Below are 27,249 nucleotides of genomic sequence, written 5' to 3' on the forward strand. Positions count from 1 at the left end.
TCCACTTAAAAGTTGTGTGCGCAGTCAATCACTTTTGTGCCACTGTCCAAACAATCACTGAATGACCGTCACACAATGGCTGTAAATTGCAGTTTCATATGCCACGGATCCCACTATCCCGCTATCCCATCAACCGAACTTGTATCTATGTATCTATCAATTTCGGCGAGTTTTCATTTTCATTTTCGGTTCATTGTCCACGTTGAACACGCTTTTGTTATTGTTTTATGCCAGAGAATGGCCATCAAATGTATCTGTATCTAAGTCCCTGTGTGCGTGTCTATGTTTATCCGTTCGGAGCACAACAGTAACAGAATGTCCTGTGGGTGGTTTGGGTCGTATTTATTTTCATAGCCATGTTTGTGACACAATTGATTGGAAAAACATAAACATTGGATCGCAGTGAGGGTGTGCCTGTGTGTGTGTTTAAGTAAGTGTGTGCGTCTCTAATACGTGTCCAAGTTGAGTTGATTGTCATGTCAAATTTGCGGTGCGAGGGGGCTAGATTAGAAAATTCTATTTATATCAAGTGCGTTGGCAACAGGAGCAGCTCATTCTCACCTGGCGTCTGGCAATTGATGACTGCCGGCTGGCAAGTGGAGCAAAATCAATTTAATTCAATTAAAGTCAAAGCAAGCCAACAGAACTAAGACGATTTATTTCGACACGCTCCGAGAAACGAAAGGCAACAAGCACAAATGGCCAAAAAGGTCGAGCTAACAAAATTAATCTTGACGCTAACCTTCAAGATAAATGTGAGGTAAACTGAGCTGGCATTAAAGACTGAGTTTATGCTATGAATTTTGGAATATAAATTGCAAATGAAGAACAAATGTGCTCTACTTATGCATCTGCTTATGCGTGATTTTTGGGCGGCTATAAATATGTGTGTAAAAACTAGCCATACAACATTTTTATCGTTTTATTCAAATAATGCTAGAATAGCAAATTATTAGCTTAAAATAATGGTTAAAAATTGTCGAAAATATTCCGTTTACTATTTCCAATTACATTCTCTATGTAATTGAAAGGATTACATATCTTGAACATGGTAAAATAGAAAGTTGGTTATTGCACACTATTCACGCCTTTCACGAACCTATATGATTTCACAAATTTTGATTCGCATACACACTTTGTAGCAAGCAACAGCGTGGCAACTCTCATACGCCCTGTGGGCCATCCCCATAAGTAGGCAACACATAATTGCGGTGTCGCATATTCAGCATTTTCCGAGCCGAGCTTCCGAGCTTTTCGGCAAAACTTGTTTGGACAACCGCATTAAATGCCGGGCCAAGTGACAATGCCAGACAAACACCCACAAAGCAAACAAAAGAGCATAAAATTATTAATGAGCAGCCCGAAATCAGAATCCCCAAACCCATTTCTGCGCGACTCATTTGTGCAGCTGTCGTGGCCACAAACAAATATGGCAACGAAACTGACCGCAGGCAGAAATCGCAATCGCAATATGCAAGCTAATAACCAGGATTTTTTCTCCTGGTGTATGCTAATTATTTTCATAATTTCCCAACTGAAAACCGAGCAAGTGAGCCTAGCAATGGGCAATAACCGGCCTGAAAGAAAGCCACGTATTTCATGCATTTTCATTCACAAAGCAATGGGAGAGGAAAAAGTTAGGCGAAATGGAAAAAGGCTGCGTAGACGTTGAAGTATTTGCCGTAGGCCACCATATCAAAGGCAAATACTGGTGCATTCGGAGCAGCATATAAGAAAAAGAGAGAGAAAAGTGTGAGCGTCAGAGAGCTGGCGCGTGCTTCTTGCTAGGGAAATTCAAATACAACCGACATGGTAATAAATATCCATATAAGCCACTTCAAAGTGAAAAGCAATAAGCTAAACTACCACATCAAGTTGCCCAAGAACGGACCTCAATTTACCCCCTGCTTTCCCGCCCCAATCCGCACCTGCCGCAAAACTATACATCAACATAAATCCAAAAGCAGGCCAACACCAATAGCACCACCAAGTCCAATACAAACAAAAATCCTAGCAAACACCAATGCGAATGCGAATGTGAGTGTGAATGTGAATGTGAGTGCCGAAGGCGGAGAGCGAAAGTGGCCGTCTCAGAGGGCAAAGGCAGAGGAAACACAACACAACACAGTGGAAAACAAAGCAGCGACAAAAGCAATACGAGGAAAAGCGGGGAAAACCCAAGCACGCTCCACTTCTTCCTCTTCTACCATAGCGCTTTCCTTTGAGACTCTTTCGCCAGTGAAAGTTATACGGCTCTTTTGGCACGCATACAAACACACCGCAAGGGATATTTTTGTAGCTGTGGGCATGCATACTTCATTTCGTGATTTATCCATCAAAGCTGACCGATTTCCTGAACTATAACCAGATCGAATTGAAGAAGATTTGTTTATTCGGGGTTACTCATGATTAGTTTCTGCTTTTACGCCCATGAATATTATTCAATCGATTTTAGGGATACGGATTAAGACAACGATCTTTTTTTCTAAGCTACCAACTAAAGTTTTATCAAAACAGGAGTAAGTAAATAATTAATAAAAATTACTTTTTTAAGTTGACTTCGATCAAAATAATTTCCCTTTCAAATATTTAACCGTATCTGAACTTATATTATTTATAATATTGATCCTGTTGCAAGGATGACTCAACAAACGCTTTCAACAGCAGATGATAAATATTCCATAAAATCCTACGACATTGCAGAAGTCTGGATTATGATGCTATTTTCCTTGCATTATAATAAATCAAATTTTAAAACTAGTTTTTTACATTAAACAGAGAGTTTCCACGAAAACGGTTTGCAAATTGAATTAATTAGTTATGAGATCACGCCCACAAGGGCTGTGAAAGGCTCTGAAGACAACTGCCAAATAGGCTGTTCAACTTAATTGCACACGAACTAGTTCCTCGATAATCGACCACATCTCTGCTCGACAGGGTGTGGATTCCTACTCCATCGATGCACATCCAATATGGGCTGGGCTATAACTCGTGTATTGGCCCACGGCCTAAGCGTTGGCCAATAGCTCATGCAGCAAATGTTTCTCTTAAGGCAAACAAATCAGCAGTACACAGACGGGTACAGGACTCGCTTGCAAACACAAATACCACGCCAGATGCATGTGTGTGTGCATTTCCACGGATTTTTGGCGCGCAATTTCTACGACGCCTTGTTGATTCACAACAGCAGCGCCCCCATGCGGCGAGTGGCGGTAGCAGCGGCACACATACACTGCGGGAAAATATGGGTGGCACGGGGATAAAGGCATAGCTGGGTGATGGCGGCTAATGGCCGCGAAGTTTTCGAGATTGACGGCCCTGATTTGGCCAAACAATAAATAAATACAAGTATACAAGAAATATGAGCACAGGTGGGCACGAGAATGTGTGAGTTAGTGAGTGAGTGAGTGTGACGAGTGCGCTGAGTACGTTGAGTACACTTCATGCTCGAATGCGCCAAAAGTGGTAACTCAGGTGCTGAGTTGCCAATTTGAATATTCTTTATGTACACGCTATATAGAAGTTTTATGGCTGTGTGCGTGGTCACTCCGCCGACTGAGGACAGCGTAACGTATACGCCACGTATAACGTATACGTACCGTTGCCGCCGCCTTTCATTTTTAGTTTATTCTTTCATTCAGTTGCTCAGCGAACGCCAACGAAACCAAAACGAAATGTGAACCCGGTGCAGCCAATAATTATAGCCATAAAATCGCCATCTCTAGGACGCCAGAGCGTCGCCGCCGCTCCGCATAAATCAACCTTAGCGAATTAACTAATTTAAAGTGCAATTAAATGTAAATGATTTCAATTAACTCATTTGCGCGCAGAAAATTACATTTATTTTGCACTCGGCGCTTTTTCTACGACTATACGTTTCTGCGGACTTAATGCTGTGCGGCGGATAAAACTGCAACTGAATTAAAAGTGCCTCGAACACTCTACAAACACACGCACATCCACGCGCACACGGGAAACGGGAAAGAAACTTTCGCTTAAATGTACATCGACGAGGATAGCGAGGAAAGTTCGCCCTTTGTGATGCTCACATCCCCCACGAAGTCTTGGGTCAGTTCAGTCCGCACAATGTAAACAAAGAGACCGGACTCTGTAGCCCTGGAGTCCTGTAGTCCAGAGAACAGAGTCCGGTGTCCGGCACATCACACATCTCCGGGCTCCCAGTGCCCCGAGCCCCCACGATCTCCACACACATCTCTTAATTTCACATTTCATTTTTTTTTTCTTTGCCTTCGAGAGAGAAATTGAGGAGCAGGACAGTGTGCGGGTGGCGGGAAAAAAGTTGGCAAAAAGTTTAAATGACTTTTGTTGTTTTTCTAAGTGTTTTTTAATGGTCTACGTGTGCTGGCCGCTGAATCCTGTCCTGCTGCCCATCGTTGATGTATGCTCAATTTTAAATATTTCTCTTAGCCTTCGGCATGCCGCTTGACTGCAGACACTGAAATTCGAATATTCACGAATAAATACCCACTGAAAATGTTTCGTTAAATAAGTTCACATATAGTCGTAATTAACCTGGAAAGGCAATTATTATAATTAAAACTTTTAATTCAATTAAATCTCGTTTTCATTTAAGTCCATTTGAGCTCAACTTAAAAGCCTTTCGATTTGCATTTTTGTGTTGTTTGTAGGATTGTAAGCTTCTTTAAATTCTTTACAGAAAGTTCAGGCTTAATCTGTTCGTAAAAAAAAGGTCAATCAAAGCTGAAAACATTGACATTTAAATAAATATTTATTGATCTTTTTATGCTGTCTGTTAAGTTATGCAACATTTTAATCCATACACTTTTTCCCGGTGCACATTTGTGTGTACGACATGTGGCATCTGCCATGTCAGTGCAAATTTATGCTATGCCCAAAAAGTTCACACAACGTTGAGTAGATGATATTTACATTAGCCACTAACTTGCTCTAAACTGCTGATTAAGTGAAATGCGTGTGTGCGAGGGAGTTCTGTATGAAATGGCAAACATAACTTGAATAGATGGAAATCAAGCCCAATGGGAGCAGAGCAACAAATATTGTTATTTGATAGAATAGCCAAAACTTTATTATTCCACAAGTTTAATAAATATACATAGCTGGGCATTGAAGTAAACATTTATTTATTACCACCTCATAAATTGCAAACGTATTAATGCAAAGCCACATTCATCACTCTCACTGGCATTTTCCAAATAATTTTTCATCATTTCCAAATCCCCATCTAATCCAAACAAAACCAGCTAAGGTGTGAAACAGTAAATATTACGTGAACGCCTGGCAAAACACATAAAATTGACCGTAAATTTTAAAACCCATTTAGCATTAGCAGAGCGCGAGAATCTTTGGGGTTCCATAGCAGGCATAAATGTCAATATGTATTTATATGTTTACCAGTTTATTGGGCAAACTATTTTATTTGTTTACGCCAAAACAAAAACCAATCTTACTCCAACGCCAGAAACCGATAATAATCATAAAGATTGCCGGGGGGGAAAGTGTACCGAGTGGGACTGCGGCTTAAATATGCGTAAAATGCGGCATCTTAAGCTGCCACTTAGATGCTGCCACGTCCCCAAAAGGCGCCACATCCTCGTCCACAGTCCCCCTTTTTAGGGTCCCCGCTTTGGATTCAGTGAATTTTCTGCGAGGCTGCACGTCAAACGTAGAAAGGGCTTTGAAGTTGCGCTTAGATTTTGCCGGCCCCCTTTGTATTGAATTGGTGGCCTCTTCCAACTTGCTTAAAGTTTAATTGAGCGCGTAATTTAAGCTTTTGCCGAGCTGCCCCGCTCGCCACTTTGGTGCTTATATTAGTTGCTAAGTGGCAGGACCAACCCCCTAAAATCCACTGCCCGGCCCCCAAAAGGGAGCCCCATTTTCCCACTAGTCTAGACCAATTTTAAAGCCAATCTCTACCCTCGGTCAAAAATGTAAAACAGGGCCCTTATGCTCAAATAAATAAAACGTTATTCGGCCAATTCGGGTTTTCAATTTAATGCATTTTTTCATGTGCGCCTAGACTAACAAATGGCTAAGCGAACAAATCTGTGTCGTTTCAAAAAACCATTTTTAATTAAGCGAAGACAAAGCTGCCGTTTTTGGGTCGCATTTGTAAATACCGTAGAATATTCTGTATTACAAAAAACGTTGCATGTCTGTCTGAAACTCAGTAATATATGTAATCCTGGACATGTTTCCAATTGTTTAGATAAAATTGATAGATTTTATTTTACTTTTATTAGAATGGGATATTTATAAAAGCCTCTCAAATTTAAGAAAATGAATTTTATTTTACATGTAGGGCCAAAATAAAATTCAAATGTTTCCAGTAGTGTTACGACGCCCTAGAATTTAGCTTTAAATGCAACGATGCTTTGAAGTTTTCAACAAAAGCTCGTTCAATTGGATAAGCCTTGAATAATTAAAAGTTAGTTGCAAAATTCTGAAAGCGATAATCGCATTACCACCAATAAATAATTATAAAATTTGATTAAATATATATATGGCATTAGCTAGGAAGCCATAGCCGAATATTGAGAATAAATGCGTTGATAGGCAGAAATGATTTACTTCTATTTTATTTAAATCACCGCAGGAGACTTTTTGCACGCAATGAAAATATATTCATTCCCGATTTTAGTAGGCGGCAAAAACGCCATATATTTATTATTATGTTTTGGCGGAATTTTAATTGATTTTTGCCAAGGGAGGAAATGTCCGTCCGCGTCAGCCAGAGCAGCAACAACAATCATTGACACGTGCAATGAGTTTTCCGGCTTTCCATTTGCACGAGAGCCAAATCTCGGCAAACACACAGATACGCACCAGCACAATTTCCGAGTGGGCCATATTTGAATTTCTGCATTTTTGTTGAATTTCAATTAAAAGCCTTGATTTTGATGGTAACCTTGTACACATGCTGGGCCCCACCGCCCCGCAATTCTATATGGGCTCCAAGTGTGTAGGATCCCAGAAAACAATATTGGGGTCAGTTGGGGGTTACTATGAGTGTTCTGGGTGCTCTGCTCTGGTGTTCTGGTTCCACCCACAAAGCAAATGTGAAATTGCCGGCTGAGGAATTGTGTTAAAAACGAATTTACATTAATTTCAGTCTCCACTTTTTGTTTCGTCCTTTTGGGCCCCCGTTTTCGGTCTACAATAATTGTATATATCCCATCCACCTTTGCGCGCCAAAGGAATGGAGAAAGGAGGCATTGGCATTGGGGCCAAAAGGAAGAGGTGTGCCGAGAAAGGAAGAATTAAATTGAAAATCCATCGAAGCCGAATGTGAAATTAAAATTGAATTTTCACCTACGGATCAAACGGAATGAAACGAATCGAATCGAAACGAACCGAGACGAGTCGAGTCGAGACGATGCAGCAAGACGAAAAACAATTAAAATTAAACAATTTATTTATTTTGAATTATGGCCCCGACTTCTGTTTGTGGCAGGAAACTGAAATATACCGCAGACCGAGAAATAGCAAAAATGCATTTGTCAAATTGAATGCGATGGCTGAACAGCTCAATTTAAAGTCTCTCAACCCAATAAAGTGCAAAATGCCACATATATTTGTCAAAGAACTGCAAGCCTCGAATGAAAGTCGTATTTTCACCCGGGGCAACTGGCGATGATTAGGCAAATGGAAAGCTTAGGGAAACTATAAGTACTCGAACTCATCCTCCGGCATTAGCCACGTCGAGAGTCTCAAAAGCAAGTAGCCTGGGCGAAACAGATTAGGCTGATAATTTATTCAGACTGCGGGCCAACTAATCTCACACTGTCAGTGACTCTAATCATTCAATGAGATGAAAGCAAATGCCAATACACACGCACTCTGCGGCCGACTTCTTTCCAATTTGCGGATTGGCTCCAAGAGCCAGCGAGACTGAGATGGCTTCGTGACCATAGACTGAACTCACGAACAGTTCTCGAATTTGTGAAGGTAAAGACCAGAAAGTCAAAGATTCGGATAGTATCTGATAGGTAGCTATATTAATATATTGAAAATCCTTGCTAAAAGCAAAGTATTTCATTCATATTTATGTGTGCTTTATATCTTAAGGGCACCAGAATATATTCTGTTTTTATTATCTTTATTAGGTATCTTAGTAATGTGATGATGAACAAGACAGTACCATAAAATATGCATTCCTTATCTATAAACTTCTTCAATGCAATTTAGTTTATTGGGCTGATTAATGTGTTAAGCACAAACCTTTTGAACATATTTAATCTGAACTTGATCATAATACATATGTATAGTTCTTATAATTTGCTTTAAATACCCTAAGCTCACATGACTCATCCCAGCTCATCTCAATCTTATACCATTTCTCACGATCCCATCCGAAAGGCCAGCATTTTTGATACCTTCAAGCGTTGAAAGGTTGAGGTCTTGGTTCTCAAACAGAAATAGGAAACCAAATACCCACCGCACTGCCCAGTTGGAGTGTGTGAATCTCGTAGTGCGTGAATTCGAGTGGGTGGGTGTGGATTTGCTTGATTTGGGCAGTCGACTGTGTCGTGTGTGTGGGTGCGTGTCCTTGTCCATGTCCACGACCACCACGTCCAAATTCACATCTACATCCATTTCCATGGTCAAGCCAGGTCGGTGCGTGCTCCAAAACAATTTAATTAATTCCAGATTTGCGCGGAATTTTTCACGAAAGCCGCGATGCCAGCAATCTGTAAATGGCATACATACATACGCACAATACATCGACGGGGGGAAAGGGATTTTTTGGGCAGTGATGTGGCACATTGGAACTCTATACTACTAGAATTATTTATTATATTAAAATTTATACGAAGTAATTGTCAGAAAAATTAATATAAACCTCTGAAAGCAAGGCATTTACCAAATGATACATCTAAATTAGGATAAATATAATTTTCTTTATAAGAAGATTATCAAACACAACCCTGTTTTATAACTAGTAGTAAGTACTGTACCTATCTCATGCATACATACGAGTATGAGTGACTTACCATCCCATCTCTCTGATGATGGGATAACTAGTCAATGCCAAATATTCAGCCATTCGCACGTACCTTTACTATTTATTTGTTTCCCACTTCCACTTACCCATTTTCGCTCTTATATTTCCCGAACCCGGACAGCCTGCCAGCTACGGCAAGAAGAACGGGATGTGGTATGCATCGCCTGGAAATCAGGGATGGGGCTCCAAGCCCGCCAGTCGGAAGCCCTCAATAATGGAAGCGGATTTGGGCACATTATCGACCACATCAGGCTCGATAAAGCGCAGCGCCGGCCGTGTGATACGCATCATCAATAATTTGGATCATTCGGTGCAGGTGAGTCCTGAGTCCTGACAGGACGTCGGGATAAGGGGTGAGGGTAGGGTAGGAGGAGGCTGGTCATTTTCCACCAGCTCCATATCGCATTTATTGTTTCGGCCAGCCCACGTCATCAACAATGCACAAAAATATTTTTTGGTCGTGGTGGGCGGGCTGAGGGGTCTTTCTGCGAAAATTGCACCTCGTGCCTTGCATTTTCCCAACGATTGCGGCATTTTCGCTATGTTCGCAATTTCGTTTGTATTTGTGCCTGGGCAGCGATGCGTTGTGCAAATGTTTTAATTGCCGCGATTAAAGCGCGCATCGGCCTGCAATATTTATGTAAATTTATGTTTGACTATTGCATTAGAGCGCCGCGTGGCGTAGAGGCCTATAAAGTTTATTGAAATTTATGCAAAGTGCTCAATGAAATACGCCAAAGCCAGGCAAATATTTCAAGCAAACAGAGAACGGAAAAAAAGTGTTTAAATATTTAAAGCTGGAATGCAGAGGGTTCGGCTCACATGAAGTGGGTAAATATACACACATATCTATTTGGATGCACCACCTGTCCTCGCGAATTGTGAAATGCATTTTGCGGGAGGTGGTTTACTTTTCCGCTTCGCCTCGGTGGGTTGTGCGAAAAAATGCAGGCCAACTCGGAGTCGAGGGCCAAACCGATTCGATTTTATTTGTATAAATATTTGCCATCAATATTTTATGGTCAGCGGAGTGTATTTTTTATTCTTTTTTTCAGCGTCCCGTGACCCAACTGACTTAACTGTCATTAAAGGATTCAACACATAAATAATTTGACATTTTATTTTAACCAAGCCGCAGTTGATGGTGGAGACCACTTTGATTTGTTTTTCTGAATGCTGAAATTCTTTGATTGCCCCTCGGGGACGTCATTAGTTGCGGTTTCCATTTTTCAAATGCAGTTCCACTGTTTTCCGCTCTTCCCTGCCATATTAAAATGTCCATTTTATTTGTGCATTTCCTATTAAAATGTCCTGAGTGCTGTGATTAAACTTTTATAGATCTGCGAAAAAATGCGCCACTTTAATACTTTTTTTGACCGCGAAATAAGCTCTACAGAAGTCTGCAATTAACCTTTTCCTACTTTCGGGGGCTTCGCTCCTCGGCAATCATATGGAAAATCAATTGCCTGTAATTTGTATTTTATTGTATGCAGCCAGGGAGTCGGGCCAACAGCAACAAAATTGAAGCCACGGTCAATTTGGTAATTTCCGCTGACATACAAAAACAAGAACAGCTAAAAAATCGGGGAAGGAAAAAGTGGCAGGAATTTTAGATTCGGGAATCGAATCTTCAAGTACTCTTATTGAGCAGAGCTAAAGTCAATTCCAGCTGCGATACTTTCAATCATTTAAGTATTAATATTTAAAGCAGTATTGGCTTCATACAAAATATTAAACGCATAAACCTAAGTTTCAGGCTCCAATAACTTACACTCAATAGAAAATATAGCCATTCTAATTACTCCATTTTTGGGAACGAAATTAAAAATAATTGTAATTTGTTGTGGGCATTAAGTAAAATAACATTTTTATTGCAAGATCAAATATACAAGTTTCATTGTATTTTTGTTACCATTTTTGGTAAAATTTTAACAAACTTTGCCCAAAATCTACACGACCCTTTGAAAGGGAATAACTAGGGAAGGCCCGGCAAAAAGTTTGCAGTCAGGTGTATGGCCCCATAACTCTTTGGCTCTCGTTGCGCCACACCCGTACTCGTAATTTATGTTATTATTACGAAAATGCCTTTAAAATATGAATTGGCTTCGGCACTATAGTTTTCCCCCATTTTCCCACCGCCCTCGACCGTTGTCGTAGTAACGTTTTATGGTAATTTTGCTAAGTGCAAGTAACATTTTGTTGGCCCCTTGTTTTTCAGCCGGTCGCGTTGGTGGTGCTTGTGCTGGCATTCGTGCAGTTTTATGAATCAAAAGTACATTTTACGTTGTGGGCGTTTCGGCACCTTTCAGCACGTGGGCTGCAACCTTGGCGAAGGCCACACCTGATCGGGCCAATTAAAGGCTGGTCTAAGTCGTGACAGGTACTTTGTGCCGGGGATGTTGGCCAGGCCCAAATCAAATCTCATTAATGGCCAAGACAATGGAAAAAAGAGGGCGAGTTTGGCGTAAGGGAAGGGGGCGAAAACAAAGGGAGTCGCTTTCCGATTTTCCGATTTTTCCCCATTTTTCCCGCCACCCACGAGACAACCCTAATGGAGTTTGCAATGCAAATTTGACCAAAGCACAACCGACAACAAAGGCGAAAGAGGAAATTGTAGTAGTCATAGTGTTTGTTGCCGCTGTTGAACCGAACCCAACCCAACCCAATCCAACCCAGCACGCGCTCATTGACCAAGGCCAAGGACATGTCGCTCCTCGTACGCCCCACGACCGACAACGAAGTCCTGGCGAAAATATATACAAATATATGCTTGGGTATTCCAAGCCATGTACTCCATGCCAAAACACCAAAAGTACGGAGTGCTGACGCCGATTGCATTACACGTACATTACCCCGAACGCCCGAGTCCTGGGTCTCTAAAAGTTACAGCACTGTAGGATGGGAAATATGGAGAATATGTAGTTATAATACTAAGTTTCAACACCATTCTTTGATCACATATTTAAAATGTGCATATAAGATTTATGCTTATATTCGTTTAGAAACTTTACTGAAGTAAAGAAGTCATAGTTTATGCATAAGCTGCTTTCCTTGCTGAATAATTATTGTTTAACAAACTCCGTATTTTCACAACGAATTTGGTATGGGAATGAACTGCTCCCTCTTTAAAATAATTATCCAAATTGAAGTGTAATGTCTAAATCAGCTGCTGAACAATAGTTTCCAATTGCCCTTAAAACTTCTATATATTCTAACTGATTTGTTGACACTGTTCACCCCTCCTCCCGCCGCCCACTTACTGTCTGAGACTGTGTCTGTATTTTGTGTCCCAGTCTGCGAGAATTCCCTTGTTTGTGTTTATTTGTTTGTGTCTGGGCTGCACAACTACAACTGCCAATACAACTACCACAACAACTACCACTACCACTACGTCTACATCAGCATCGACATCTATATCTGTAGATACACCAAGTGTTCGTCGGGTAATGCAATTGAAAGCCGCAATAAAAGGCTATGCATAATGGCAGGCTACTCAATAATGGCGGTCCCTCGACTCCGCAATATACATATACATATATCTACATGTATACATCACCCGATAGTATGGCATAGTGCTGGGCTATTTGGCAAACTAAAGTGCAACGTGTCGCATTGCACTTTGTTGTTTGACTTTTTCAACGTGCAGCTTACGTGTTTGACGTACTAGCAGAAACTTTGGAAAACCGAGTATTATGTGTTTATAAACACATTTGAATTGGTTGCACATGGCACAGAAAAAAACTAGTAAAATTAAAATTTAAAGAACGAAAACACAAATGAAAAGCAAACATAGTCAATATTTCAAATCATATTGTTGAGTTTATTCAATTAAAATCAGTGTAGGGGCTGCAGAGGATTTTTGAGGATTAGACTTTTGTATGTAAACCCTAAGCATAATAAGCATTTGTTCTCTGTGCACGAATGTCGAGCATGCATAGGGGTTCGGTTCAATTTTTTCATAAAGTATACGCCACCGGGGCATTGAAAGGTGGCTAGCAGGGGAGAAAGGGGAGCAAGGACAGCAGGCAGCCTCACCTGACATTCTGTGTTTCGTTTGGACTTTCGATGAAGGCAAACAGAAAAAGGCAGGGAATATGCAAGTAAGCTCGAAGCGCAAAAACAACTCAAAGAATGGTTTCAGTTTCCACATCCCAGACGAATGCATGGATACCAAATTTCCAGGCTTGTAAGGGAATTTTCAATAAATGGAAAAGCTGCTCGGAAATATTTTCGAATTGATATGAGGCCTACATATGCACAGGGAAACTATGAGCTATGGAAAAGCTGAACTCTGGCCTATATACTTCTTGAAAACTATAAAACAATTCAATGTGCACTTAACTATTTATTTTTAACATTTATGTAATGTCGCATTTAAATTTCGCGTACCGCACTTTACTCGCTTTCGGTATTTTGTCGTTCTTGTGTTTTTCATTTAAATTACTTGTGTTCCCTTTATGCAACTCAACGACCGTTGACAACAATAAGGACGACTAACAGCGCTGCAGTTTAACGTCTTTTGTTTTATGCATGTTTGTATTTTATTGGAATTCCTTTGTGTGTACGGAGATGGCAAACTGCAGAAAAAACAGTGGAAGGAGAAGTTGCCGCAAACGAAAATATTTGGAAAATTTGCATGGTTTTGACGTCACCAAGATTAAATCAGCCGTGCAACGGCCGAGCGATTGAATGCCTGAAAAACCAGGACAATTTTCCAGACGAGGAGAAATGCTGACAATTTAAATCACACCAACACATTCACGCTCACGCTGGCACACTAGCACATGCACACATGCACACATGAACACATGAACACAGAACGCAGGACACAGGACGTAGGGAAAATGGAGGTCCTGGCCATTTCCTTCCGGCAGCTGTTTGCCAGCTTCTCCTCAACCGATTTCCACCTGCCGCCGCTTACGAAAAGTGCACGTAATTGGCTTAACAAACGCCATTTGTTTGGGGTCACGTGATTGCAGCTGGCAACGTAGCCGATAATGTAATTATTTGCTCACATAATTATATTTGTTTGTAGTCCATGTCGGCAGCCCATATGCCTCATCAAGGCGTCTTAAGGACGGCAATGGCTCCCAAGTGCCCAGATGTATCTATACGTACACACATACGTATGCGTATCATGAGGGTGTGCGAATAGGAAGTTCCAGAGACACATTCATGCATAATTTATGGCACACACATCGATAGTTTGCAGTCTTTCGGGCCTGAAATGCATTGCACTAAATTATTAAAAGCATCTTTTCAGCTTCTGTTCTGTCAATTAATTTTCCAGCAAATTAAGTGACACTCGATTGGACTGCCGAAAGAAAAGTTTAGGAAAACTTTACCCATATGCAGCTAGAAATTTAATGTCAAATGGGCCAATAATTTGCCTAATGGATATTGGCTTTATCGCTTTGGGAACTCGGAGCTGCTTTTAAGTTGACCATACATTGAGTAAATAATATGGTTCGAGTTCTCGGCAAAATTAGACACTCTTCTTAAGTTTAATTTAATATACTTATTTAAATAAGTAAGCATACTTAATGAAATTTTCATTTACCCTCCGGAAATATTTTAAATAATATTGTTCGAGTTCTGGCAAAAATTTGACACTTTTTCGGTGAAGTGAAACTAAATGTACTGAAAGGAGTATTAGATCTTGCCATGTTCCATTTCATAAAACATAAATTTGAGTTTCCCCTTAATAAATATTTTTTACCTTTAAGTCTTCCAATTGCATCCACATCCTAGAATATTGTCCATTTATTTGATGAAAGGCCCAACTCTTCCATCAACATTTGAATTTGAAAACATTTTTGCCGGACAATTGTGTCGCAGGTGCTGCGCTTTGATAAACCGTAAATAAATTGTGATAAATAGAGGCACAATCCATGGGGTCCGGTGTGGTCCGGCTGGAAAATGGTATACACCTGGACCAGAACCGGACCATCTAACGACCCATAAAAGACATGCGTTTCGGTAGTCGAAATGGTCGTCAGTGTAAATCAAATTGCTAGCCATGAAAAAGGGGTTAGAAATGGCAAAGAAAATACATAAAATTTTTAAGCGAAGCCGAAAGCGTAAAATTGATTTTTCCACCTATCCAAGATGATGTTTTGGCTTTAAAAACTTGATTAAAAGTAATATATATATATATCATTATTCTTCCATTCTAAAACTTAAAACTAGAATTATTCTAAAGCTATTAGCCTTAAAATTGAATGGGCAGAAAAAACGGCTGACAACAAACTTTTCAACTGATAGTTTTCGGCCTACTTCGATGATAATTATAATTGATTCACAAATTCACCGAAAAAGTTTTGATATTCGGTCAAGCCTAGCAAACAGTCAAATTTCCAACTTTTCGCCAAAAACTTCAAAATGAGCTGGATAAATGCGTGACTTTTTGGGGAGAAGGGAAAAGTTGGAGCCCTGGGTTTAGGTTTATTTTTTCTGTTCCTGTTTGCCGACAATCAGTCCGACCTGGGTGGGAAAATTAAGTGGCAGCAATGTGCGGGGAAAACCACTCAACACGGACATAAAACCATTAAACGGACGCCTTTTCCGAAGCCAAACTAAATACATAAATTAAACCAAGCTCGGCCAGACAACGGCGAAAGTTTATCGTTGTCTCTGGACCAGGATGCAGGACCTCGTCCTTTTCGGCCAAATAAAAACTTCCGTGGCAGCTGCTTTAATTCTGAGCGAGTCCTTATTATAGGAAAATGATGATGGAGATGGAGGATCCTGGCAGAAGTGGAGAGACAAATTCTTCTTTAACACGCGTGAATAACTGTTATCAAGGCCTTGAAGGTCATTAAAACTCAAGTATTCCACTTGAAAAATAAGCAGGGAAAGCAGAAAAGCCAAAGTCAAGCGCCACCCAACAAATGCAACAAAGCATGGCCTTCACTCTGGGTGGTTTTGTGTGTGGGTGGTGGGCGGTGGTGTGCGTGGGGTGCACCCAATTATGAGCGCAAGAGCTCGAGTGCAACAACAATAAGCATATCTACAATGGGGCGCAGGCAAACAATGCTGCATGCACTGAGAAACCATTCAAATTGGTCAAGCAAATTATAACTTCTTAATTCATTTTACAATTTCCAAATGTATTTCCTTTAATATCTATAAGATGTTAATGTCTTATTTTGTGAGTGCACATCATTTAAATCCCAGAATTTTCTTAATGACTAGTCACATTTTTTTCGCGTGATTGCTTTTTGCAACAAATAAAATGTATTAAGCATTAAAAGAAAACGCAAACTGGGTCACAGACTCGATTTGTGGGGCAAGCCTCAAAGGAAAGTGGATGTGGATGTGGCTGGAGGATGCGGCGAGGACGCAAGTCGACGACAACATATAATTATAAGCATTACTAAAACCTAGAGGGAATCGGGAAAGTCGGGCCCTTAAGCCGACGAACGGAAGTTGCGTGCCATGGCTAAATTTTTGACCGCGGGTCAAGTGAAATGTGTTGAAAGGGCCGCGTGGCACATACGTGTATGTAGCCACTTGCCAGACTAATTACCCGTCCAGATTTAACACGTGATTTTACACATATACAAATCTATATACTCATGCCATATCACCCACTGTTTTCCCCTTTCAGTGTCGCGTTTTGCTGAACCTACGCACCTCGCAGCCGTTCGAGGAAGTGCTCGAGGATTTGGGTCAAGTGCTGAAAATTAACGGAGCAAAGAAAATGTACACAGGCACTGGCCAGGAGGTATGTATATGCCCAGAGGGTGGCCGGGCTGCTAACTGCACGACCTTGACACGGCCTAATAACTTAATGAAGAACCGAACTTAGCCGACTTGCGAAATTGCTTGACAAATTGCCCTCACGCACGGCGCCAAAAAACATCAATTTGGGTATTTCACACTTGATCGGAACCCAAACAATATATAGCTTTTCATAAATTTTATATAACATAAATATTATCCTGTCTATTAACTTACCAATCGTTTCTATTATATTAATAAAATATTATTTTCTTTTTAGGTGCGCAGCTTTTCTCAGCTGCGGAATGAGTTCGCCGACGTTGACACCTTCTACCTGGCCACGGGAACGGCCCTGATTGCCGGCTCACCTATCCGGCGCTCCAGGTCCCGCCCCTCGGTGGTGGCCGCCGCACCCATTTTGCCCACGGATGAGCTGCCCAAGGTGCCGCTGCGAGGCGCCCGTCCGCGGAGCAAGAGCCGACCGCGGATTCTGTACGCTCCGGAGAGCGAGATCCTGCGGCCGAACGGCGAGTACACGATGCTGGACATCATGAAGGAGGAGCCCACCAAGGTCACAATCCGGGGACTGCGGCGCACCTTCTATCCGCCCGTTCACCATGCGCCGGCCGACAATTCCCCGCCGGACAAAAAGCTGCAACTCCAATGGGTGTAAGTATATTGAATTGGAATTCTGTTGCAACCAATCCTACAGAGATTCGACTGTTTTAGCCATGGCTATCGCGGCATTGATGCGCGGCGAAATCTCTGGGTTCTGCCCTCCGGAGAACTGCTCTACTACGTGGCTGCCGTGGCCGTACTCTTTGACCGCGACGAGGATGCACAGAGACACTACACCGGACACACCGAGGATATCATGTGGTAAGTAATTAAATAAATATTTAAAGTTTTTAACTTACGATTATATTGTTTAACCCGTTCCCTTAATTAAAAGTAAAATCAAGTCCTTAAGTTACAAGCCTAAATACATTTATTCTCTTCCAGCATGGATGTGCATCCGTCTAGGGAGCTGGTTGCGTCAGGACAGAAAGCTGGACGAGATCGCAAGTCGCAGGCGCACGTTCGCATCTGGAGCACCGAGTCCCTGCAGACGCTCTACGTCTTTGGCATGGGCGAACTGGACAGCGGGGTGACGGCAGTGGCCTTCTCGCAGCTGGTAAGTCATGCCCCCAGGACTTAAACCCAATTAGTGACTAACCAATGGAATTCCCCGGCAGAACGGAGGTAGCTACATACTGGCGGTGGACAGTGGACGCGAGAGCATTCTGTCCGTGTGGCAGTGGCAGTGGGGTCACCTGCTGGGCAAAGTGGCCGTAAGTCCGCCTAATCCAGCCCACTTAAGAAGCGTCCTAATTCCGATTCTCGACTCAATTACAGACCCTGCAGGAGGGTTTGTCGGGGGCTGCCTTCCACCCGCTGGACGATAATCTCATCATCACCCATGGACGTGGTCACCTGGCCTTCTGGCACCGGCGCAAGGATGGCTTCTTTGAGCGCACGGACATCGTGAAGCAGCCGTCGCGTTCCCATGTCACCAGTGTGCAATTCGAGCCGGATGGCGATGTAATCACTGCTGATTCGGATGGGTTCATAACCATTTACTCGGTGGATTCCGATGGCGCCTACTTCGTCCGCACGGAGTTCGAGGCGCACAACAAGGGCATCGGATGCCTGATCATGCTGGGCGAGGGCACCCTACTCTCCGGAGGCGAGAAGGATCGCAAGATCGCCGCCTGGGACTCCCTGCAGAACTACAAGAAGATTGCCGATACTAAGGTAAGATTCGGACTAAGCAGATTTTTGTTTTGATTCCATGTACGAACAGGGGAACGTAGCTAATTGAACTTTTCAAAACCACAGCTCCCGGAGGCCGCGGGTGGAGTACGTACCATCTATCCGCAGCGGCCCGGGCGGAATGACGGGAACATCTACGTGGGCACCACGCGGAACAACATCCTGGAGGGCTCGCTGCAGCGCCGCTTCACCCAGGTGGTCTTTGGCCACGGACGTCAACTATGGGGCTTGGCAGCCCATCCGGACGACGAGCTGTACGCCACCGCCGGGCACGACAAGCACGTGGCCCTGTGGCGCAAGAACAAGCTCATCTGGACCATTCAAACAGGCTATGAGTGCGTGGCACTGGCATTCCATCCATTCGGCACCCTGGCCGCCGGCAGCACCGAAGGTCACCTGTTGGTCATCAACTGCGAAAATGGGGCAGTCATGCTGACCCTGAGGGTCTGCGGTTCGCCCCTTAATTGCGTGGCCTACAACCAGGGTAAGATATCAGGGTTAAATAGTATTACATCGATAGTTAATAATCTTAAAAATATAAAATTCACCTGTTATCCTTTTTGCAGTTGGCGACATGATAGCCATGGGCTCCCAGAACGGTAGCATTTATCTGTTCCGCGTGTCGCGCGACGGCTTCTCGTACAAGAAGGTGAACAAGATCCGGGGATCGCAACCGCTGACCCACTTGGACTGGAGCATGGACGGCAACTTTGTGCAGACGGTGACCATCGATTTTGATCTGCTCTTCTGGGATGCCAAGTCCTTGTCCCCGGAGCGCAGTCCCATTGCCATGAAGGACGTCAAGTGGCTGACCAACAACTGCACCGTGGGCTTCCTGGTGGCGGGCCAGTGGAGCAACCGCTACTACAGCACCACCAACACCATCGTGGCCACCTGCAGTCGCTCCGCCGCCCACGACATGCTGGCATCCGGTGACGCCGAGGGCTATCTGAGATTGTTCAGGTGAGTCTCGGGAATACTTTTTATATAACATCCCTACTTTCGATAAGGGGAATTCGTTTGCCTCTCTTTGAACTCTTGGATTTGTATAGCCTTAAATCTAATGTTATCCCATTTTATCTAGATATCCCTGCATCTCGCCGCGCGCCGAGTTCCACGAGTCGAAGGTGTACTCCGGGATGCTGGCCTGCGTCCGCTTCCTGTGCGGCGACCACACGCTCATCACCGTGGGCGGCACAGATGCGTCCCTGATGGTGTGGGACATTGTCGAGGAATAGCTGAAATGGCCACCGTGGCACCGCACCGCCGCCCAGTACGAGGCCAGTTACTCGGACTACTGGCACCGCCGCGCCTCGAGGGTCTCCTCTACGATCCTCGACAGCGATTCGGTGGACTATCCGTAGTGCTGAGTACGAGGGAAATCGGAGATGGGCGGCGAACTGCTTGCTAGACCCAGACGAACTACAATTGGCCAGCGTTCCGTTTTTGGTTTTAGACGAACAAAATATTGATATTAGATAATTGCACCTAATACGAGAGAAATTCAACATTTTCGAGAAGATTTTGAGAAAAGTGAAAAAAGAAACCCGCACTAGCAACGAGCACCGCAGTCCAGCAATCCAAAAGTCGGCTTCCACTCAGAAATTGATTCTTCCGTTTCGGTCTTGCCATCTGCATTTGTCCCCTACGCTCCACATTTGTTTGAGCCCCTCGAACAAACTCTACATGCCACTGGTGGATCTAAAACTATAACCCTAAACGACGAAACCGCATATAAATACTTCATCTTCCAGAAAGTTGTCAGAACTCTTCCGAACAAATGCAGCAAACCAGACAGCAAGTGACAAACAGACATACATCTCACCCGAATCACCTACACGGATAACGAAACCCAAGTGCACTTCCAACATATATACTTATATATACATATATCGAATGTGTATTGTTACAGCAACTTTTATTATAAGCGTTGAAATAAATAAACAGTTTGAAACGGAGCAAAAAGCCCGGGCAACAGTTCGCCTATCGATTATTTTTGGAAACGAGACTCGCCTGTGCTCATAGTTCTGAAAACAGACTCGATAGGTGAGGAACAACGGCGCCACTGAGCCTGAGCCATAGAATACCAACTTTTTAAAAATAGGGGGTTTCTTGCAAGTAACTGGCATTGGAGGCTGTTTGATTTTACTTTTTCTATTTTCAGGTTTAATATGCAAACTATTTTAAATAATCTATTTATTTTTGTTAATCTAAAATGTGGTATCAGAAAACTCGTTTTTCCCTTGAACCAACAAGTACTTTACAAACAACAAGTACTTTACAAACTCATGAAATGTGATAGTTTAATAAGGTAACTACAGTTTTAAGCACTTTATTTATTTAATTTAAGTCGAAATGATTGGCGTGCGTCTTAGAATTTAAATAATAATATTCCTACCATCTTATATCCGTTTCATTTCAAATATTTTCTTTACTTTAATATGCCTGCCATTACCACTAATAAGTATTTAAATGTTTCACCTTACCACAAGATCTATAAGTATATTAAGTAGTAGTATATGCGATTGCTTACCTATTTAAACTAGAAACTTTGTATCAAGGCATATGTCAAGAATAGAGTTGTCACATAGAAATACTTAATAGCAATAGACCAAAATGACATGTTTTGGGCTTCCAAGAAATTAGTCATTATTGCACATCTATTGAGCTAATAGTTGGACAGTGTTATATTTTACTGTTTTTGTAATAAAATTTTCAAGTGCCCTTAACGCAGAAGAGAATAGAAAAGATCAAAAGTTGTTTTGTTTTCCCTCGAGGGATTTTTATTCTTAAGCTATTTTTTTACCCTATCAAACAAACATGGAAGACAATGATTTTCTTAAACTAATGGAAGACAATGATAATACTAACTTAGACTACATTAAAGCATTATTGAAGACATTTTAGCAGCTAGTTTGATATGTACAGTTGGCGGAGGTGACGAAGTTTGTCACCTCCAAGGCACACAAGTCAGTCTCGTGTTCTCGTCATCACAGTTGGATATTAAAGCCGGAGTGCCGATTTATAGACCCTTTGATCGGGTCACATCACAGATACTCGATGGAGGGGATGTCCCAGAAGAGTTCAGCACAAAAGGCTGGTTGCCTTGGTCTCAAGTTGTTCGTTGAGCCAATTCTGGTGCTCCTCATCAGTATTGCAGGAGTAAATGATGTTGGAGATCGGGATCTCTTTCGAAGGCTTGGAGTTCTTGAAGATCTTCTTGATGGTCTTCAGCAGCTTCTTCAGGTTGGTGGAGGCGCCGGTGAGAGATTTCTTCTCTGGCATTCCATTGAAGTTGGAAACTAGAGCGGCTTCGGCGAACATTTTGCAGGTTGGTTACTGATGATCTGCTCGGATGGAGAACTGTTGATCGAATGATGCTGTTGGTCTAGCTGCGCGGTCTTTTATACCCACAGATTTCGCAATCCTCCCTACCTGCTTTGTAAAATTTCAGTGGGTAAGGGGATGAAAACCGTTTTGCAGGTAGAATTAGCAGTTCTTTAGATGGTGAGTTGGCTAAAACGAATACAATAATGACATAAAGAAAGTTACAAGCTAGAAAATTGTCTGCTTGCTGTACTTTTGCACAATGTGTTGCCTACTTGAAGGGCTAGCATGTGAGTTATATTCCACCTGCCTAATTTCAACATTATTAGTTTTTAGATTTCTAGTTTAATCATATTTTGGTAATGTTGGCTATAGAAAATAAGACATTTTTATAACTATTTCTGAAACTCTGAAGACATTCTGAAACTTACCGTTAAATAATAGCGATCTTACAAAAACGATCTTATAAAAAGCAATAGATAAAAATATTCGACAAGAAATAAAAACACATAAAAGTTATATGCATTAAGGCATGCAACACAGCGAGCAATTAGATTTGTGAATGCTAACTATTGGACGAAGTAAAAAACTTGAGTTTTTGAGATGTCAAATTCCCGAATAATTTGCAACTTTAACTATGTGAACCGTTTAAATTTTTTTCAAATCGATAATTGATTCAATTAAATTTTTTTGTTATTTCAAACATTTATTAGAATACGACTGTCCGGTGCACCTTGCATCTGCATTGCGGCCGATTACTATGGATCACCTTCAAGGAATTACATAGAGTGAGAAAATTACATTTGTATAAAAACAACTATATTTTTATGAATTTTTTTATATAATATTTCGATTGGTATTTTAGAAAAGAAAATAAATTTAAAGCATTCATTTCTTAGACGCATTTTATCAGAGTAGATGTTAAAATACTGAATATGTTTACAAAATTTTTATTTCCAAGTCATGGTGTCGAAAATATATCTAATAGATCTTCTGGAAGTTCAATTTAGAAATACTAAATTTCTTGCCGATGCATTAGTTCAAAGTATATGTTCTTATATATATATAATAAAGGAATAAAGCATGTTTGGCAACGAAAAAACACTTTTTCAAACAAATATTGAGCTCTTTCTTAGAAAAAATAAGCGATGGCTTACACATTCCCACTATAGCTTTTACTTAAAAAAATTTTATATTCAAATTAAATTAAATTAAGATTTGATGTCGGTCTTTATTGCAAACTTTGTAGTTTTCTCGCCAGTATAAAATATTCGGTTCTGTCTTTTAAAAACATTTTTATCAATGGCAAAATACCGAGATAAATTTAGTTTGAACATTTTCTAACGCCCACTATACAGTAATTACAGTAATTATTTAATCGCAATATAATTAAACCATTGTGTTCATCTAATATATCTTCTAGGATATTGAAAACACAAAACAAATAATTGAACCTAATAATAGCATGAAGAAAAATAATACGATGAAGTTTTGTTTTCTTTCCGCGAGGGATTTTTATTCTTAACCTAGTTTTATACCCTAACAAACAAACATGGAAGACAATGATTTTCTTAGACTAATGGAAGACAATGATAATACTAACTTAGACTACATTAAAGCATTATTGAAGACATTTTAGCAGCTAGTTTGATATGTACAGTTGGCGGAGGTGGCGAAGTTTGTCACCTCCAAGGCACACAAGTCAGTCTCGTGTTCTCGTCATCACAGTTGGATATTAAAGCCGGAGTGCCGATTTATAGACCCTTTGATCAGGTCACATCACAGATACTCGATGGAGGGGATGTCCCAGAAGAACTCAGTGGAGGAGATGGATTGCCATGGCCTCCAGTTGTTCGTTGAGCCAATTCTGGTGCTCCTCCTCAGTATTGCAGGAGTAAAGGATGTTGGAGATCGGGATCTCTTTTGAAGGCTTGGAGTTCTTGAAGATCTTCTTTATGGTCTTCAGCAGCTTCTTCAGGTTGGTGGAGGCGCCGGTGAGAGACTTCTTCTCTGGCACTCCATTAAAGTTGGAAACAAGAGCGGCTTCGGCGAACATTTTGCTGAATGGTTACTGATGATCTGCTCGGATGGAGAACTGTTGATCGAATGATGCTGTTGGTCTTGCTGCTCGTCCTTTTATACCCGATGGTGGTGCAATGACTTGGAGGGTCCTTCCCTACCTGCTCTCCGAAATCCCAAGGATGAAGGGGATGAAATGCGTCATCGAGACTGCAGGTAGGTCGGGACATGATAACGTATTTTCTGACATCAACTGCTTTCTGATTGTTGCAACTTATCTAAGAGCACTCCAAATTAATTGCAATTACTGCGGGTACTTCTTCGGTTGGTTGAGTATGATTACAAACAAGATCTGTAATGAAAATAAAGAGTCACGAAATGAGGCGGATCACATCAATAAAGGATTAGTATCCCATTTCACAAATTAAGATTACCTATCTTAGAGCACAGAGTCTGTTTTTAAATGTGGTGTTTACTATTGATAATTGGGTTCAATGCATATGTTACTTTTAATTAAATACAAAACATTCTTATAAAAATAGTATTTAGTATTTTTTATATATTACAGTTTAAGATAAATACGTTTTGGAGAGGTTTCATGCGGACAGCTTTGATACAAGTGCAAGAAAGTGCGAACTAGCTGGTTCAATAATCTCAAAGATTTTTTTAACTTAATTGCGATTTTCCCTGTACCCTTGTAGAGGGTATGTTTAATTGATAACGGTCAGAATTTTGCACAGAAAGTATGTATATTTTGAATATATATGTATAACGTAAACCTATTCCAAAAGAGTTCTTCCAAACGGTCCATATCAGACGAATTCTCATGTAAGTGTCATAGTAATTATTGCCTAAATGGTTAAATGTTCTAATCATGACCAGTTCTATGACAATATATATGTTCTGCCTAAATTGGGCGACTATTGCTGTCATGGGATCGGATTCGGAATAAAATACATTATATTATCATAGTGTTGACTTCGGAATGCATTATTTTTTTATTAAAATATAGAAGTACTGCAGTAGCATAAAGAATTCGGCTTGCCGAAGTTAGTTCTCTTTTTTGTTTTTTTATTATCATAAGCAACAAGTGAATACTTGAGGTAGGAAAAGCGTAGATTACTTATAAAAAATTATTGAACTACTATGTATATTTTCTTTCAACAATGATAAACGTTATCTTAATGTAGGTCTGTTGCAATGGTGTTACAGGTAAAATCTTCAAAGCCATTGATGTGCCGTATTAACAAAGATATCTTTCCTCTAATTATATGAAATATTCAAAGATTTGATTACCGTAATGGGAGCGTTCCCTTTCATATCTTATCCTCCTGTGATAACACATATGCGGTCAAACCTTCAAAAATAGAAGCCGACCTTGATACCACATATCTTATCCTGTTTTCATTAGGACACGCTGTTTGTATTAATGAACCGCCCGAGAATAACTGATATCAAAATCAAATTCGTTCTACCAATTCCATAAGAACACCTTCAGTCCAGCCTTTGCGACACACCACACTCGAATAGTCTTCTAATTAAGCAATTAAGTTCAAAGGATAATTAGGATTAACGTGAAAATTGCGATTTGCACCGTATCATTTCGTAGGAGTATTTCGATTTACTCCGATTTACGCATAACCGAAAACTCTCCACATTCCGAGGTTGAAACTTTGTTCATCCCGAAATGAGCGTAAAACACCAAATAGATTGTGTCGAACAGCTGAGACGAAATGGTAATGGCAACAGGATGCCAAAAAGCCAGAAAGGCAACTCGCAATTGAATCGCAACGATTTGGAACCAATCGATTCGAAGCGATCCGGCCGAGTTTTATTTCTAAGGAATAAAACGAAAAATGAATAATTGTCAAATGTCACAAATGGGATCCGATGGTAAAGAGCGTGACGTGACCCGAACAACAAGTACGCATCGCTGAGGAGCCGAAGAAGTGTGTGCAGGATCTTTTTGTGTCCCGAAAAGGGCTCAGCATGGGTTTTGTCTATAGGACACACTTTTTTTGAGGGATGTAGAGTCAGACTAAACGTTGCATGTCCACAAATACACCCCCGATCCTTTTACATCCTATAGTGCATGTTCCAATTTGCAACGCCTGAACATTCCTGGGCACAATTACTTCACTGCAAAATCTTCTTTAGTTTTCGTTCTCTATTATTTTTTGGGTGAAAAGTCAGTTACGTGCCCGATGAATAATTGTATTTTGGCGACAATGTCGCCAACTTCTAAGGCGAATCAATTCGTTCCAAACCTTTGCCGAAATATAACCCAAGCAAAAGTTCTATTCAGAATAAAGCAAAATAAGATTTCTTAGAACCAAGCACGTTCTCTGTGCAAATTGAAATTACTACGCCAATCTAAATTTGTCCTCAAATGCTTGAAGATTACTTAACGAATTAATAATAAGGTCTTCAAAGACTTAAGAAACGGGACAGCACTAGTCAAAGAAAATAAAATATATTTTATTTCGATTTTTAACTTGATCTATAATAACTCATGGGCAAATTTTAAAAACGTATAGCTTAAACTAAAAGAAGCCAAAATACAGAAGAGGAAACATATGTAGTGCATGGATTTATACACGAAGGGGACACTTGCGGCCATATAAAGTATATATTACATTATACTATATAGTAGTATCTTGATTGGTATCACCAGCCGAGTCTTTACAGTCATGTCTGTTCTTCCTTCCCTGGGTTTCTACGCAAACCCGTATGTGAGTTTTAGGGCTAATTGTCCTTGCTTTTAAAGTGTTTTTAATCGGTCTACAATACATAAATTCGGTTCAAGCTTTATCGAGATTGGATGATGATATCCTGCAGCTGTCACAGGAACAGCTTGAGAATTGATTGAAAGTTATAAAAAGAAATCAAATTGCCATCGTTTTTGATCATAAATTGTTCTTATTCAGCATAACCCAGATTTTTTTAAGAGAGTTTAGCTTAAATTCTTGTAGAATATAATTGAAAATATAAACTTAAACAAATTATATTATTAAATTATTTTTAAAAAATATATTTTGTTTAATGTAAAGTACTTCCATTGCCATTAATATAATATTCAAATATATGATACTCTCAAATTATATTCTTAAATACGCTTAGGTATAAAGGTGGCACTTTCTAATTTTCAGGGTTTTAAATTTTAATTATTTTTCATATTTTTGTGTTCAGCGGCGGAACAATGAGCAGTCCCGTCAAAAGGATATTTCTTTGGCTTGCAAGCGAACAATACTTTAGTAATTATTCAAAATAGGCTAACGGTAGGGATTATGCTCTTTTCAGTGTAGGCAGCCCAAGTCAAATGGAGATATTGGTAAAAGAGAATTTATTGTTAATAATATAGGTAT

At 40.8% G+C, this 27,249-nt stretch overlaps 3 protein-coding genes across 4 annotated transcripts in view; 1 reads left to right on the forward strand and 2 right to left on the reverse strand.

Annotated features, from left to right (window-relative positions):
* LOC6738081 (echinoderm microtubule-associated protein-like CG42247) overlaps positions 1-20,518 on the forward strand; it is a 41,216-nt gene extending 20,698 nt beyond the window's left edge. The window contains exons 1-11 of one of the 2 annotated variants that reach the window (XM_039293284.2): positions 3,625-4,068; positions 9,126-9,320; positions 16,614-16,730; positions 17,007-17,395; positions 17,456-17,605; positions 17,729-17,900; positions 17,962-18,057; positions 18,122-18,520; positions 18,605-19,022; positions 19,105-19,501; positions 19,623-20,518. In XM_039293284.2, the coding sequence (XP_039149218.1) occupies positions 4,000-4,068; positions 9,126-9,320; positions 16,614-16,730; positions 17,007-17,395; positions 17,456-17,605; positions 17,729-17,900; positions 17,962-18,057; positions 18,122-18,520; positions 18,605-19,022; positions 19,105-19,501; positions 19,623-19,776 (2,556 nt within the window). In that variant the 5' untranslated portion in view covers positions 3,625-3,999 and the 3' untranslated portion in view covers positions 19,777-20,518. Of the gene's footprint in view, positions 1-3,624; positions 4,069-9,125; positions 9,321-16,613; positions 16,731-17,006; positions 17,396-17,455; positions 17,606-17,728; positions 17,901-17,961; positions 18,058-18,121; positions 18,521-18,604; positions 19,023-19,104; positions 19,502-19,622 lie in introns of those variants that run through there. The other variant, XM_016171497.3, reaches the window with a different exon arrangement.
* Positions 20,519-21,295: 777 nt separating this feature from the next.
* On the reverse strand, positions 21,296-21,943 carry LOC27206224. The gene has a single exon (XM_016169539.3). It carries the CDS (start codon positions 21,860-21,862, stop codon positions 21,623-21,625), a length of 240 nt encoding a protein of 79 aa, XP_016031903.1. The 5' UTR covers positions 21,863-21,943; the 3' UTR covers positions 21,296-21,622.
* A 1,411-nt stretch (positions 21,944-23,354) lies between these two features.
* LOC27206223 lies at positions 23,355-24,005 on the reverse strand. Its single transcript, XM_016169538.3, has one exon. The coding sequence runs from the start codon at positions 23,919-23,921 to the stop codon at positions 23,682-23,684; it is 240 nt and encodes a 79-aa protein (XP_016031904.1). The 5' UTR covers positions 23,922-24,005; the 3' UTR covers positions 23,355-23,681.
* Between the last annotated feature and the right edge of the window lie 3,244 nt (positions 24,006-27,249).

This window comes from Drosophila simulans, chromosome 3L (genome assembly GCF_016746395.2).
Source record: "Drosophila simulans strain w501 chromosome 3L, Prin_Dsim_3.1, whole genome shotgun sequence".
NCBI classification, from domain to species: Eukaryota; Metazoa; Arthropoda; class Insecta; order Diptera; family Drosophilidae; genus Drosophila; species Drosophila simulans.